The following is a 16,806-nucleotide window of genomic DNA, read 5'->3' as shown; positions in this document are numbered from 1 at the left end:
GGGTTGGTTCTAGTTCAGGTCATTTTTGAGAAACTGGTATGATATCCTGGAAGAATTTCTCTTTGGGATTACTTCCACGTCGGAATCACTTGTCCAATAAAAATGTATCAAAGGTGTTGGGAGAAGCCCTCTCTCGAGCCAGATCCTTTTTACCGAAAAAAAAAAAATTGAATGAAAAGAAAATTGAATAGAGCCATACCTTTTTCCAAGGTTGTAAATTCAGCCAAAGGGCTTGGTTTGCTTAATCCTATGTTATTCACAGCAAAAACCCGGAACTCATAAGTAGTATAGGGCTCCAGGTTATCCAGTGTATTAGAAGTTTGCCCACGGACGTCCTTTACCACAATCCACTGGGTAGCGCTCTTCTCGCGGTAATAAAGAGTGTAAGAATCTATTGAGTGGTTTCCGGTGGGTTGCCAAGCAACAGTAATCGAATGAGCGGTTCTTTCAGTCTCAGTCGGTTTGGTTGGGGTGAATGGCAACTCTGAAAATAATTGAAAGAAAACATTATAATTTACTTGAGGGGTTTGCTTTTCCACAATGGTGATTGGATAAAGATATTTATAACTACTTAGAGACCTGGGGCCCGTTTCTTGAAAGTCCCGCCCGGGTCACTTAAAGGGCCCGTAAAACTGTTCTGTTTTTATTCAAGATGGGAATTTTAAAAGTTTTGAAAATAATACAACAAATCAATAAATATCAACGAAAGAAATATCAACGAAAGAAACAGAATGGACTGATTTTGGTGCCAGAACCGGCTTTTTTTTTTTTTTTTTTTTTTGATTTTAAAACATGGCTTCGGGCCCGTTAAGTTACCGGGACTTTCGAGAAACGGACCCTGGACCCAGTTGTTTGAAGGGCGAAGAACATTAGAGTTTTTGAAGACTTACTTCGAACAGTAACAGATGCAGAAGCTCGAGAACTTCCTAGGGAGTTTTCTGCTATGCACGTGTAGTTACCAGACTTGTCGATATTTTCAATGGTCAACACGTTATAACCTACAGTGCGTCCTTCGTGCTCCCAGCGGATAGATGGCTGTGGGTAGCCTGTGGCCGAGCAGTGTAGGTGAACATCTGTCTCCGGGTTGACTGTGATAGGCTGAGGATGTTTGGTGATGACTGGCTTTGTTCTAGTCACTTTAAAGAAAAATAAGACGTCAGAGCGTAAATCATGGGTAAATATTTTGAAATTAATTAAATATTAGTGTCTATTGAAAATTTGAACCAATTTGTATCTGCAACGACATCATTACCAATCCTACCAAAAGCAGGTTTCCAGTCCTACTCTGAGGTAGAAACGAAATGTTAACAAGAAATACATTTCCCAAAAGCGCTAGAGATTGGCCCCAACTAACGCTAACCTAATGAATTATCAAATCCTTGAATTGTTAAGCCACTTAACATATATCATGACAGTGCCAACGTCTCGTTCCTCAAATGTGTGCCGCTTCCAGTAATGCAGGGACAACAACGAAATGGGTTTGTTTCTTTTTCAATCAGCTTTTGCAGCCAAAAATTCCTCTAATCTTACATTCATATGACGAAATACAATGCTCAATCTCTTTGTTTGAATTGAAAAGCAAACACGTTAAGAGATAATCTTTTACCGCTCAAAACGCAAGAGGATTTCTTTGACATGCACACAGCATGATTAAAAACACGCTTCGCATCGAGACACTTGCAGGACTTTAGCGCCGCATGCCTTATCACTGCGTGTGAATATAAACCTTCAACCAACCTATGTGCAGGAGTCTCGCTGGAGAACTGTACGTCATTCCCAAACTGTTGGTGGCAACACAAATAAACTGTGAAGTATCAGAGGAGTTAGCGTTCGAAATTGTTACAGCTCCTGGTCTGGGTATGCTAATCTTTGGGTTAGATGAGTCCACAAGTTTCCAATCTCTTAGCCAAGATATTACAGGATCTGGGTTCCCTGTGGCTTCACACTCGAATGTAGCACTTCCTCCAGTGACGACCCGCTTGGATCTGGGTTTTTTGGTTAGTCTTGGATATCCTGGCGGTGGTTTGCGCGCTACAGATATTTTTCGAGAGAAAAGTTGTTTCAATAGTTATGACCCAATATCTTACGGATAAGAAGACTCACGAAGCTCAACAGGAGTAAGGACAGGCTATAGCACTGCGCTTTGCGAAGACTGAGTGAGGCGACTTTGTCCTTGGGTAACCTGTGTACCGCCACCCCCTACCCTCCAAAATAAAACCCGATTTTCTTTTGGAGGGTAGGTGGCAGCTGTATACAGGTTACCCTTGGGTCATCGATCGGCAATTGCCAAGATTAAGAGGTAACTTAAAACTTCGACGCAGTCTTTTTACTGCTAATTTCAATCGCTTTATTACATAGAATTTGGAATAACGAAGCATTAAGTACCAAGTTAGGTAGATTCATGCACCCGTTTTTCTACCGTTTGTAATCTGGGTTGAGTTGAGATACACAAAAAAGATAAAATTTTGGTATTGGCGTTAAACCAATGCATGAAACTCGATACAGGGTTCCTTGACACTTTATAGACGTGATTTACGTTAAAAATATGGCACTATTGTGTGGGAGAAGTGACAACTTTGGAGTAAACTGAAATCCCTTTGAGATCTCAATAGTATAGTGTCTACCATTGTTGCTTCTTCCTGTGGGTAAAATAAACTCTTGAACGACTATCCAGGGGGTTTGTCTGCGAAAAAAACCTTAAACAAATGAGTCTTAAGGACGTCTATGGCTTAAGGCACAAAACGGATGGATAAGAGCCCGGATATTCTTAAACCTACAGGCTTCGAAAGTAAAACGAATATATATATATATATATATATATATATATATATATATATATATATTATTAAACCAGCTTGTCATCATCTTAGTATAAGATATGATTAAAGAAAACTTGAAAATCAGTTTTACTTGTGAAGCAGACACATTCATGGTAAAAATCTGGAGAGATACATGTAGATGAATCAAGCCTCTTCTGCATTTTCAAAAATGGTTTCCTTTTCTACACGATATGACTTTGGGTAGTTTCCTCTTTAATTTTTTTCAAAAATTGTAATCAGTCATGGGCGACACAGAAAAAGTCCCTTTTCTCCTTCTCATCACACCAGGAAAAAAAGAAAACAAAAAGGTAAAAAGTAGAAAGCAAAAACACTTCGAATAATCTTAAAGCAAATACTTATTAGGAAAAACTTAAATCAGCGTTTTGTCTAAGTTGATCGTGCGTGACTTCCTGTTTGTCTTTCGATAAGGTAAAAAATAAAGGACATATTAAATGTGGCTTTACAGAAAGTGTCTCATTACACTGAGCAAACAAGTAGAGAAATTCATAATGCAAACCTGTGAGACTTGTTTACAAACCATTTAAACAACAGTAAACTTTAATAAAGGCTTTCTAACGAACTCCGCAAAAATTAACAATAAGACACATGGCTTCACACGAACGATGTTAAATATTTACAGAACAAAGGAGTCCTCCCGAAAACTTACTTGTTACTAAAACAAATTGCACTACAAAGAATTAAAACTCATAAGGTTCTTTGAAAGTCAGTAATTATTAGTAAGTACTTGTGAAAAGGAAATGAAAAAGAGCTTTGGATAACAGAAACTAAAGTGTACTGATATAGCGACTATGGCTATGTTGGAATAGTATCTGCCAAGGCTATAAATTATTCACTAATTATTTCCGACAAATGTGGCATTCGGAGGTTGAATACTGATAAATTGGTGAAATAAAGAAAAAAAAAATTTAAAAAAAGACAAAAAAAGGAATATGTTGCGTGTCACGAATGACGCGTGGAAACTGTTTTCGCTTGGCATCATGAGACTTCTATCACAAAAGAGGCTTCCAGCAAATTATTTTGACAGCCATCTGAACTACAATGTAATTGCACCAAAATATGCGACAGAACTTACTCGTACATGTAAGTTTACTCATCGAAAAAAACCCTGGCTTAAAAAGTGTCGAATCAAATTTCAAAGACCCTGCACACAATTTTGAAACAAACTCTCTTCGTTCTGTGCAGACAAACTCAAGATAAGCCTTCCCTTCACAATACCCATTTGTAGTAATATTTTACTGAGCCGGAAATCAAACTTTATAGTATCATATTCAACCAGACCGTGAAAAAATAAATTTATAATGTAATCAAGTAACACTAGTTCACAAACACTTTGAGAAAAGTCGCATGATTTTGATGTACTGTATGTTTTGAAAAAGCGGATTAAAAGCTTCGTGGTGGTCCTGTTTTGTTTTCTTTTTGTTATTTTTTTTTTTTTTTTTTTTGGTCTTTTGCATGTTCCTGCTATTCCATAATCACACGGTTGGTGCGGTTACCCGTCTGTTCTTGGAGCCACTACAAATCATGACTGTTACATGTACACTAAGTAACCCGGCATTCTCCTTCCATGGATCATCCCAGGAGTTAACCGGTCGGTTTTCAAGATGGTGTACGCTCGCTGACCGAATTTTCTTTACGAGGAGAAAAAAAACTTGGAAACAGCTCGAGAAAATGAGGAAAAGGAAAAAAGACAATGTACCAAATTGCACCGGTCCGATAGCGCATCGCCGGAGGCAAGTTTTTACAGCATATACTTATATACTTGAACCACCTTGAAATTAAATTAATTGAGCCGACATCTTTACAGTAAACTGTTTTACTCAAGTACAGCAGGTGTGAGACTAAAGGACTTAAGTAATAAAGCATGAAGAATGCTCTCTGCAATCAATTCTTGTTAAGATACCAAGTTCAACTTTTTTCATACTCGCTAATTGGAAACTTTTTATAGAAAAAAACGATGACACATCAGCAATATCTTTTGAAGATTTTTAACGTCAGACCATCAAAACTAAATAATGGAAGGTATCAACTGGCAACAAGACCACTAAATTCATTTGGCCAAATTGGGAAGTTTAGTGGTCAAATATTTCCAGTTGCTATGGTGACCTATATTGTGTGTAATTACACGTAAACCTGTTTCCCATTCAGTAAATAACTAAAAAGTGACCACAACTCACGTGGGTAGACTTTTAACCAAGCCTTTTGTGACTGGGCCGAGCCATCCACATTTGAAGCACTGCATTGGTAATAAGCTTCATGAAGGGCTTTCATAAGACGTATTTTGATCATTTCACCATCTCGGAGGGTTATCTTTCTGATCCTAAAACTTTTAGCCAAAACTGTTCCATTCGTGTACCATGTTATGGTTGGCTTTGGTGTCCCTGTGACTCTGCATATCATGTGAACAAACATTCTCTCAACACCTCCATTTGGTGCCTCTAGGACAGCTGTTGGAGCTGTTTATGAAAAAATCATACATTTAAATGTTAGAAAAAGTAAATAGACATAATTTTCATTCACTGCACACACTTGTGCAATATAATGATGCAATATGTGTCAATGTAGCCTGCGAAGCAAGCCCTGGGGGAGAGGAGGGGGATTGGGGCGATCGGAAGCTGCACATTCCACTCCCCCCAATCCCCCTCCTTTCACCCAGGGCTTGCTTCGCAGGCTAGTGTCAATGGTAATCAACAATTCTCTGCTGACGTAGATGGCAGTTTCTTAGTAGGAACACCTCTAAGGGCTCTATAATTTCCATTCATGGCACACACATGCACACTTAAATAATGCAATATGTGTTAATGGAAAGGAACAAATCTCCATGTAGAAGACAGTTCCTTAATTGTAACCTCTATTAAAGCGCTCCAGTTAATTCTGATCAGATAGTCAAAAATTGATAAATGGACACAATGCATTCAATGTAATTTTTTCGTAACCAATGGTGCAGTGGGTACAGTGCAACACCAAGTGTTCAGAATTTATACCTGTCAACAGAGTGCGTTATAAACCACACAATCAAATAATAAGAATTAGTGTTGACAATAATGGAAGTTTTGCATATTTGCATATTTGCTAAAACAACATCTCAAAAGGTGCTACTCTCTATGTTGAAAGACTTTGATCATCAAAACAAAACTGTGTGGAAGGTGTTCAAGAACTTACAACATAGACAATTATGTAATAATGACTTTTGTTTTTGTTGCATAAGATATGCAACCTGGTGACACACTTTGTCGAATAACCTTTTCTGCAGTTAATACTCATGGTACAGTGTTATAGTTCAGTAGCAGAGTATTTTAGAGAAGCATTCTGAAGGATCTTGAGGTTATTTTATGTTTTGAGCCATTCCGAAGGACCTCGATTAGTTTGTTTTATTTTTGGTGTTTCATCTGACTACTCCACCCAAAGGTTACTTATGGGCTGTAGTGTAGACATCAAATGTCGCTAATTAAGAGTCAAGGTGGTACCCAGAACCACACAATTGATTGATCATAATTGTTGTGGTTAAACAGATTTAATACTTTGTATAGAATTTCTTTTTCCTGAGGCAATTCTCAAAGGGTGTAATTCTCCACCCAGCAGTTAATTATTGTGTATATAGCCACCAGGCATAATAGAACATGGGTCATGCTAGATGAAAATGCTGCTTCAAAATACAAAATAAAAAGTATTCTTATTGCTGTTGGTTGGCAGATATTTTTGTGGTGTTTGTGCCTTTGTATGGAACCCTCTTCAGGGAATTATATTATCCACAGTACAATTACAATTAAATAAAGGGGTAAGTTTCTAAAGAAACTGTGGTGCTGCATCCAGCCCTTTGTCAGAGCTCTGACGAAGGGCTAACGCTTGAAACATCAGCTTCTTAACTCTTTACGGTGGCCAATTTACAATTTCAACTTAGTTGATATTACCAAATTTCAATCATGTTATCGTTGATTACATAACCCATTAGCATTCCATCACAAATGCTGCTACTCTATATCTGTTCTGTGATAGATAAAGCACATGTTAGTGGCCTAACTGTGTTATCTGTCTGGTTAATGTTTGAATGACTCACAGATTTATACTAAAGCAAAAAAGACAGTTGCTCTCAAGAAATAGCTTTGTAGTTCACAAGGGCTTTTTTTGTTATCAACTATGATGCATCAGAAATTTTTTGCCCACAATCTAATTGTAAATTATGAGTAAAACAGTTCTCGATCAAATGATTATTTTTTATCTTGGTCAATGGGTATATGGAATACATGGTATCTCTGTCCACCAGTTATGCAACATGTTCCATTATGTAAGTATGACATAATCAGTATTACATAATTTAGCGACTTTCATACCTGTTGGTAACTGGAGATTACTTATTTTTTTTCTGCATGCAGTCTCACAGCATGCAAATTATGAGTAAATGGTTCACAAGCAAATTTTTATTTTTATTTTGGTCAATAGGCGTCTGGAATTCATGTATGGAATTTTTCCCTCAGGCAATGTCTAGCAGTAGTAAAGCATGCCTAGCAGCAGTAATTTGTCTCATGGTCACCAGATATGACTGAATGTGGATCATGTTAAATTCAGATGATAATTGAAATTGTGAGCATATGATTAATTGCCGATGATAAAGGGAGAATGAAATCAAGTGTTTTTCATTATATGTTTGAAATGTGGAGGTATTTATAATCTCAGTCCAGCGGTTACTTAGCATTACTAGTGTGACAGAACATGTTCCATTATGTTAGTCTTACATAATCAGTATTACATAATTTAGTGACTTTCATGTCTGTAGGTAACTGGAGATTACTTATTATTTTTCAACATGCATTCTCACAGCGTGCAATTTATTTATCAAGTATTGAGAACAGGTACACAAGATATGGAGCAGATCATTTTGTGGTGATGTTTAGAATCATTCAGTTATGTAATTATGGCTATTGTACCTGCTGATGAATTGAAATGGAATTGAATGAAATTGAAACTTGTTTATCACTAGTAGACTGCAGATAGACAGGGCATTGGGTTATGTACCCTAACATGTGATTACAAGGACAATTGTATGCTTTCCTGTGAATGATTTGAAATTGTTTCATAGTTGATTGGTTCCAATCCTTGGGTTTATTTCAATCAAATTACAGTACAAAATCTTCATAACGAAGCAGCTATGTAACTAGTGAACTTGGACTTTCTGATATGTTCAGTCCATATGATCCACATGTATGTACATGGGGCCAACTCTCAACTAAATGTCATGTCTCTTTTCTGAATTTTTCAGGGTTGTTAAGTTGATTGTGCAGTTCAATGTACTAATTACTTAATAAAATTATTCTTGATTTTTCATTGTCCATTTACTTCATATTTGTCACATAATCTAGTCTAGGGTGCTTGACCAAGCTGTCTGGGAAAAATTCAACCTGGCATTTCTGACCTTGGCCATTGGAGTATGCTCCCTAACTGAGTTCGCCTGGGGGTCTGAAGACAACGATTTAATATGCTGTACTTAATAACGTTTACTTTTTATTAACAGACATCTGCAAATGACGTGTGCTTGTATTTATCATTTATCTACTTCATATGTGCTACATAATCCAGTCTAGGATGCTGGGCCAAACTGTCTGGGAATGTTCGCCCTGGCATTTCTGACCTTGACCGTTGGAGTAAGCTCTCTTTTATTGACAACCGTTAAACTGTTAAAGAAATAACCGAATGTTTCCAAAATTCAATTTAATTTCTTATCTTTTAATAGGAAGTACAGTGTAAATTAATGCAAGTGGATTACCCAATCCAATTTTAAAAAATGAATGTTTTTTTTTTTTTTTTTTTTAATTTTACTAGTTAAAAAAAAATTAGAGAAGTTTTTGTCACGTTCCTTCAGCACACAAAACAAATTAAGTACTATAACTGTCCAGAGTTCAGTGAATGACATATTAGAGGCTTGAAAGTCTGAAGGACTTACGCAGGGAAAGTTTGTATTCCAAAGCTTGCAAAACTAATCAACATAATTCTGAAATGGCTTTGATGTAAAATTTCGTAAATCTTACAAAGCCTACTGTAAGCATTAAATTACATTTTTGAAAAGGTTGTATGACTCTATGATTATCCTGCCTCGTCTAGCATATTGTATAGCTGGGTTGTTGACTGCCCTTGTGATAAACATTTGCTTAGCAACAGTGGACTATTGATTTTACGTGTACTTGGGTACATCAAAGGTTTGAAAATTGATCAGAAGGCCTCTTTGAAACCGGAATATGTTGAGGGCTTCACACTTTCAACCCCTGTAGAACAGGAAGCACCCTCCACGGAAATATACCCATAATTGAGAAAAATTATGTATGCATACGAAACACAGAGGACTTAAATATGATAACAGTTTGCGGTGACCGTTACTCTTCTATATTCCCTTAACTTTTCGCACTCAAAAATGCGTTTTGAATATCGAAAGAAGGGCTACACTGCTCTCCCTTGAGAATCAAAAGTGGTACGTTGACAGCTGGGCAGTTCCTCTGGCAGGAAACTATATTTTAAGACAGAGCTAACATGATAGACAATCTGCTGGTTAATTATTTTCGAGTTCATTTTTCACTGACGAATATCCCACGATCTTTTATCTGGATGAAAGATTTTGTAATTTAATTATGAATAGTTGAAAGTGAAGACCATGCAAATAGAACTAAACGCTAGCCAGCCAGTCTGCCGAGGAATACTAATTACTCTCTGAAATGGGGCGATAGTGGAAACTAAGCCACAACCCTTAAGGATGCTGAAGATTTTTGTGTTATTCTTAGAACGACTGATTCAGTTGGAATGTTCGAGCTCTCTTGAATCTTCTGCCTTATTTCAATCAGTCGCGTTTTGTTGAGTTTTACGTCCACATGTGCCGTGTATAAAGCTGAAGATAGCAGATGACAGATAACGATTGTAGTTAATGATGAATCGAAAAATTGCGCAGTTTGTCTAATCTTGGCATAGCAGTTGTTGTGAAGGGCTGATAAAACAAAATTATCTAAAATCTCTGTATCTCTTCAACGCCGAATTGAGTTGAGGGATATTCGTGGAATGCGTGAACATTATTCAATGGAAAACAACTGCCTTGCGCTGGGTTATAAAATACCACAAAAGTCAATAAAACAAGGCATATGTCTCTTTGCTAAGCCTTTGATGATAGGCTGCGAATCGTGAAAGAGTCGTTAATTTTACTCATATGGGGACAGTCCCAGCTGTATATTTAAAGAACATATCATGTTTGCGGAAACCACAGACGATCCATAGATACCTTCTATCAAATTGGCCTTCCGTAGATTTTTTAAGTCAATTATATTTAATACGAAGTTTAAGGTCCTCTTTTGATAAAGATATAAATGGAAATCAAAGGCATATGTACTTGTATTGTATTGAAGGTTACTTCTATCGACAAGAAATAGCTAACTGTACTGAATTCGCTGTAGTTCCTACTAAATGGCAACGTATGTGGTGGATTAAAAAATTGGAACGAGTTTCTTGTTGCCTACAAAGTGAGCTTTTACTTACTAATTCATATCGATGTTTTCCTGAATCAAGTACAGAGGAATGCTTATGTCAACTTCATCTACGCAACAATTGTCTTTTTTTTTCTTTTTTTAATGAACATTACAGCTGCAAGATACTTCGGTGAATTTCCGGAAAAAAATCCATAAAATCTGATAGATTAAGACTAATGTGTCTTCCAAAGTTATCCTATTAAGTAATGACTTAAAAAATGAGAAGCAAATATAGAGTAAACAGATATAACTATGCTGAAAAAAAACGTGAAATGGTATCGCACTTCAAAAGGTCGCCGTGGTTGCGAAGAACTCCGTTTTCACGAATACATTATGTACAAATGATCGATTCTCTGATTGTCTGCAAATGTACACCAAACCGCTTAATGATTTCTGGTGATACGACGACCAACAATGAATCCCTGTAATGGTAAAGCGCAAACCCTTCAAGTGACTTCACGTCTCGTTCGAAACGGAGCTCCGGTTGAAATCTTTAATATTCATCTGTCCGAGAGAGAAGCTGATTCATCTCCCAAGGCTATGATTTGGATCAGTGTGTAATGGTTTTGAATAAATACTATTTTAAAACAAACTATTTCCTTACATCCACAATTTGGTTTCAATAATGGACCTAGCGACCGCAAGACGGTCACCGAACTAACCCATCCCTCCTTGGGACTTGTAATAGATCAAGATTGTTTTAAACATAAAACGTGTCAGCTATAAGCAGATGAGAACTCTTGCGGTTTGCAAAGGGAAATTTCACAGATGAAGGCGGAAAATGGTTTAGATGTAAATAGAATTACTGAACCGGTTGCTTTTAAGTTTCTTATGTTGCATCCCGCAGGTAACAGCTGATTGCAGTGAATTTCAGATCATAGTCAAAAAAACAAAACTTTGTTTGCTTTTCTTATCCATACCAAAAACATTACGCATTGCGAAGGTCACTATAGAAATTGAGCTAAAATCCACGCTTATGTGGAGTCGTCTCGTTTCTAATTTGGCAACTACGTTGTCCTATTTCAGAACAAGCCAGACCGGCTGTTGAAATAGGACAGAGTATGATGTAAATTGCCTTTTACTTTCTGATCAAGAGGGTTAAATTCAGGGGTTTTCTTCTCAACTGTGAAACGTGATAGCCTTAATATGGATCATCCTAGAAGCATTGAAATACCTTTTCCCCAATTTCAAACACATTTGATTAAACGTGTGGAAATTCTGAAATTTTAGAAAGCGGATCAAATCCTCCAGAGTCCCGTAGCGAAAAGCAAAACACCCTTGGAAAAAAACGCCCCGCATGAGACAATGGTAATGTAGAGTTATTCGCTGATGCCACGTCCAACAAAGTTGTTGACAAAATTTGTTGAAAATTTGATACGAAATCTAGATTGACTTTTCAAACAACGTTAAAAGCCCTATGCAAAATTTAAAGTAGAGTTGGTCATACGTGATGGCGCTTAAAGAGTTTAAGTATCGATTAATACGAAATGAAACACCAAGCGGACATACTTGCTAATCATGAACGAATCTCTTTTCATTCCCCTTTTCGAATTGGTCTTTTTTACTGGAAAAAGCAAAACCCGTCGTTGACGTTTTCGTAAAAAAAATTGACATGTTTTCAATGTGTATCTTAATCATATCATGATCGACTGCTGTTCCATTGTTCTAACAAAAAGATCGTTTTCAAGGCCATCGCCAAATATAATCAATAAAATACTGCACGTTCGATATCTAAAGCCCTCGTCGTTACGGTGAACGGCTAAATCTGATCAGTATTGGATTAACAATTCTCGAATAGTGTTCCTAGAACACTTGATCATCACACTCGAACGCAGCAGACCATTTTACAAACATTTTTTTCGGGATCACGCAATACAACTTGTACATGTGATCGTGCCGTGAGAGTCATGTTCTCTATCTGTTAGGAATTAGGCTAACCTTCGGCCCTTTGATATTCGAGGAAATGTAGTCGCAATTGCGAGCAACTGACAGAAGGAATAATCTAGGCACTTGAGGATAGTTTCATGGCAAAATTAATTAGAGTAACACACGCTCAAGAAGCGAGTGAAGGGAACAATTCACATCAGTCAATAAACAGTTTAGCCTTACAAAAGTCGCGTAGGATTACAATCTGCCCTTGTTCATCACTTCAGCCAGCGTTCGAGACATCAATTCAATTTTGTTATAATCGAAAATGGAATACAAGCGTAATCATTTCACTGATACCGAAATAGTAATTAAGTTAATTCAGATTGCTTCGCGAAATGAAAAAAAAAAAAAAAAATACAAAAGCCGCATGGAAACTGATTATTTCGTGGGAGGAAATTTTATCTTCTGTCCTCTCAACCCCACTCCTAGCCTGATGATTTCATTCATCAAACATCCTTTAACGAAGAAATAAATGAGTTTAGCTCACATGAGCGAATATGGGCTTTCTATTTGCGTTCTGGTAGACAATTATTGTTTACCACATTATCGCGCTTACCGAAGGATTCACAAAATCCATTAAATGTTCAGATGATTTCTTCGAATATTCCGAAGTTGAAAAACCATCTAGACGTTTATTTTAAAAGCAGCCACGACTACGACTCAAATTTGTCGACCATTTATCGGTGAACGCTTAAGTTTTCATTCATCCAAGTGTGCTAGAAACCATTATGATAATTTCATAGGAAGCTAACGTGATATGAACGGAAGTAATAGAGGCGAGATATGGCTGTTCTGAGTAAATAAGTTTAACACAGCGCTTACCTTCTCCTTGGACGAAAACCACGAGTTGGATGGTCCAAATCGCGAGAACAAACGAAGTGTATCTGTGACAAAATAATACCATGTCGGTTGCAAAGCTGATCTCCACGGTGGGTAGATTTCACCGTAATCGCTTGTAAATTTCAGGCGTAGTTCGCTTGATCGCCGTCGCAGTTAGCAAATTCTTTGGACTAAAATGAAGAAAAACTACAGTTGGTTTTTAAAATTCATGTTTATAGAGAGGTTTCATTGAAATTATTGGCGAGATTTAGCGCTAACAGACGGTTTTTCAGTGAGACTATTGTTCGCTTTCCATCGAACGGCGTTTGAAAATTTTTGTGATAGGACAGCTTCGCGGTTCATTGACTCAGAGATCACGTGACTGATGCCAGTGACCTGTGGATGACGCCTCCCGAAAGCAATTACAAAGTGACACAATTCAGGACAATAGCATACCAAAAATTCCCCGGGATTAGCTCTAGTATTGTGTTTGGTTTTTTGATATAAACAATTATCGATTCCAAATGACTTTCTGGCGTAAATTAATAAAAATATTGTTTGTCGACTTAGTTATATTTAGTCTGTGGTAATCTTGGAGGGGGTCATCCCTTGTGAGTTTGAGAGAATTGTGTACAGTAACTTAAAAGTTTTCGCATGTCAAACGTTCCTCAACCCTTGCAAGGTATGACTTAACGGCAGAGTGTGAGAACAGACCAATTACGACGCACGCACGAAATACAATCATCTCTTCTCTCACTCGCGCGAAATTTGCCCTTTCTCGGCCCAGTCTTCCTGTTCGCTTTGCCGAGTGGGTCACTTTAAGGTCATGTGGCAATGTTTTAAATCTAAAACATATTCGAAAACACCGCGTCACATTTTTTTTTTTTTTCGGTTTTGTTTTCTTGCTGATCAGTTTCAACAACGGGCAAAGTTTTCCTTAACACGAGGAAGAATGAATGAAAACAGGAATTTGAAAGGATAGCGCAACACTCAAATGCAGAAAACAAAATGAAAAAATTGAAATGAAAAAAGAAAACAAAACGTATCACAGCCAATGATGCAGACAACTGACACAGAATGCATGCTTCCAACCCAAGAAAATTAAGTTGAATTGGTCAGGTTAGGCAAATCCAGGCTAGATTCCTTTAGTTCGTCAAAGAAAGAAAAGGAAATAAATGTGAGGAGGCCCTGGTTAAAGCATTCCACAGAAATGTGTTAATGATTAACCTGAAATAAACGCGATCTAAACAATATACATGCACTTGGTGTACTTCCTACCGAATTTAATTAATCTGATTGAACAGGTGATTAGCTGATTTTTTTAAGTATACCAAAATCTTGCCATGAACCAACCGTAACGCCCTCTTAAAAAACACTCCGTTAAAAGAATTTAATAGTTTAACGCCGTTTTTTCTTCATTTTCTTTTATCTCAAGCCGGAATAATGGACCTAAGATCATCATTCTAATGGGTTTTTTTTTTTTTTCGCAGTAAAAATCCATTAGTTGTGGTTAGAAGCGGCCTTACTAGGTCCTAAACACTAACGAGAATTGGAAAAATAACCCTAACTTCGTTGCGCATTACAAGTAACTCTGGACCGCGATGTCAATTTAGGAAAATATTAGCCACAGATCTTAACTGCTTAGTTTCTTCTGGCGACGAAAAATCATCTTATTTAAAGATACCTTTGATTACGCAAGAGACAAACTATGGGCTCAACGTGTAGTAGAGAGTAAAAATCATTTGAAAACTACAATGAGTTGAAGTTCGCATTGAAAACTCATCAAACGGCGAATTGCACGGTCATCAGCCAGAATCGACCATGAATTCTCAAACGCTCGTGCGTCACAACTCAGTCGGTAGAAAGCTTGAGCTTTTTCAGACGAAACTGTGGTAGCAAGTTTCTCGAGCTACCGAAATTGATCTCTATAGTTAAGATCTTCAAACACCGATCTTTAAAACTTACATTTTGATGTCATCCTGTTTTTCGGCAAGGTCATAGTTTAAAAGTTAGAAAACGTCAAGATAAACCTCTAGGAAGCCATGATGAAAGAACTATTCTGCAAAAGCTTGTTCGATAAGATACAGTACAAAATTTTATTAGTCATATGAGTGTCACATTTGAAGACGGGTCTCCGCCACTTGACTCCAAAAAGCTTTTGTTCAGTAGCTAACTTCGAATTCTCCTTCGAGTATATGTTCAGTGTCTCGATGAAAAGTTGTGAGAAGAACAAGCGTGATCATCGCAGCAGGTACTGTTCTGATGTAGCACTTAACTCTCCGAAGTTACAATCAAGAACTGTGGGGCTTTTAGTAAAGAGAATTGGTGTTAAGATCAGCTCAGGGGAGTGAACGCGACCGAAATCTGATAGGCAGGCGACATTGCAGGGGTGGTTCCGGCGGGCGATCCCATGATATTAGTTTACCTCGAATCACCTGAACTCAAGTGAGATTTTTTTCTTCTTTTTTTAAACTATCTTGTTCGTTTCCTAAGCTATCTGGAGATGATTAGGAGGCTATGTCAGTGCTTGAAATATTATGATCTCGCTTTTGCAAACAAAATTTTAGACCAAGTGTTAGAAGATAATTCCTCTGTAGCTTGATATCAGAGAATGAAAGTTTTTAAATGGGCGTGACCTGTCGCTACGGGGATTCTTCGCGTGCAACCTGTTCGCCCGCCATGTGCCGCACGTGCACTGTTTAACTGTTCTTGTTTTTCACGCAGGCATAGGTAATTGAAGTACTTGCAATATTAAAACAATCCTCGCTTTTGTAACATGTTATCGGAGACTCGACCCTACAGCTAAATTCAGTCCTAAGCAGTATGTTGCGGTGATACCTAAAAATCTCTTTTATATGAGAAAAACAAAACACTTGTGAACCTCTTTAAGGTTTTAGGGTAACTTTTGGCACGTGAAGACATATGATAGAGGAACACGCATGCGCTGAGCCAGTATTGACCACGCCTGCCTGTTAATTCTTTGAGATGATAGTAGACACTCAGTGTTTTTTTTTTCTTATTTATGTCTGTAAGTGCAGTCTAGGGAGTCTAGATCTTTATCATTCCACTTCTGTAACAACCATGGGGTTAGGAAGCCCTGCTGCACGTAATCTTGTCAGTGCCAAGTCATTCTCAACTGTACGCCTATTACCTACTTAGATATACTTAGTAAAAAATAGCATTACCTCCTATTCAGTTTACTCTGTTCGAGAGGAAGAACGTCTACGAATTACCTGCAAAAGACGAAAACAGAATATTGGATTTAGATAAAAGGTGATTTAGCCTTGTCAGTTTTAGTTAGGATTGAGCAATATCAAATTGTTTGTTCGGATCCGTATAGCGGTTCATCGTCGACAAAGGCTTAAATGATAAACATTACATATATACTACACCTCGTCGAGTTCGAGCACGTGAACATTGTGTAGCTATTTCCGAGTTGCCGTCAAAATACATTTTGAACCATTTTCTAACATATGGTTGTAAAAACAGACCAAAGTCCTTCAGCTTTGAACCTCACACGATTTCCCGCGACCCCCTGTCTCAAATCTGTTGCAAACATTACAGTTTGGGTTTTCACATGTTTTATAATGTTAATAATTAATAATCTTGAGAACTCCATTGTAATATTTGGTTATTAAGATTAATATCGAGTGACTGTTTTTCATGTCTTCTGCCTCAAAAGAAGATTAGCCCATGATTTGGCAATGATGATTGTTTAAAAG

General features: G+C 37.4%; 1 protein-coding gene across 4 annotated transcripts in view; it reads right to left on the bottom strand.

The window, feature by feature from the left end:
• The window catches only part of LOC111340446 (tyrosine-protein phosphatase Lar), a 60,381-nt gene that overhangs the window by 21,724 nt on the left and 21,851 nt on the right, over window positions 1-16,806 (bottom strand). For all 4 annotated transcript variants that reach the window (XM_088737755.1, XM_088737757.1, XM_088737756.1 and 1 more), the window contains 6 exons: window positions 16,270-16,317; window positions 13,088-13,275; window positions 5,015-5,293; window positions 1,738-2,031; window positions 891-1,136; window positions 200-484 (listed from right to left, as the gene is read on the bottom strand). In XM_088737755.1, coding sequence (XP_088593881.1) covers window positions 200-484; window positions 891-1,136; window positions 1,738-2,031; window positions 5,015-5,293; window positions 13,088-13,169 — 1,186 coding nt within the window. In that variant the 5' untranslated portion in view covers window positions 13,170-13,275; window positions 16,270-16,317. The remainder of the gene's footprint in view (window positions 1-199; window positions 485-890; window positions 1,137-1,737; window positions 2,032-5,014; window positions 5,294-13,087; window positions 13,276-16,269; window positions 16,318-16,806) is intronic.

The sequence above is a fragment of the Stylophora pistillata genome, chromosome 11 (assembly GCF_964205215.1).
Source record: "Stylophora pistillata chromosome 11, jaStyPist1.2, whole genome shotgun sequence".
Lineage (NCBI taxonomy): Eukaryota > Metazoa > Cnidaria > Anthozoa > Scleractinia > Pocilloporidae > Stylophora > Stylophora pistillata.
Note: the sequence above shows the minus strand (reverse complement) of the source record. Positions and strands in the feature narration are given on the sequence as shown.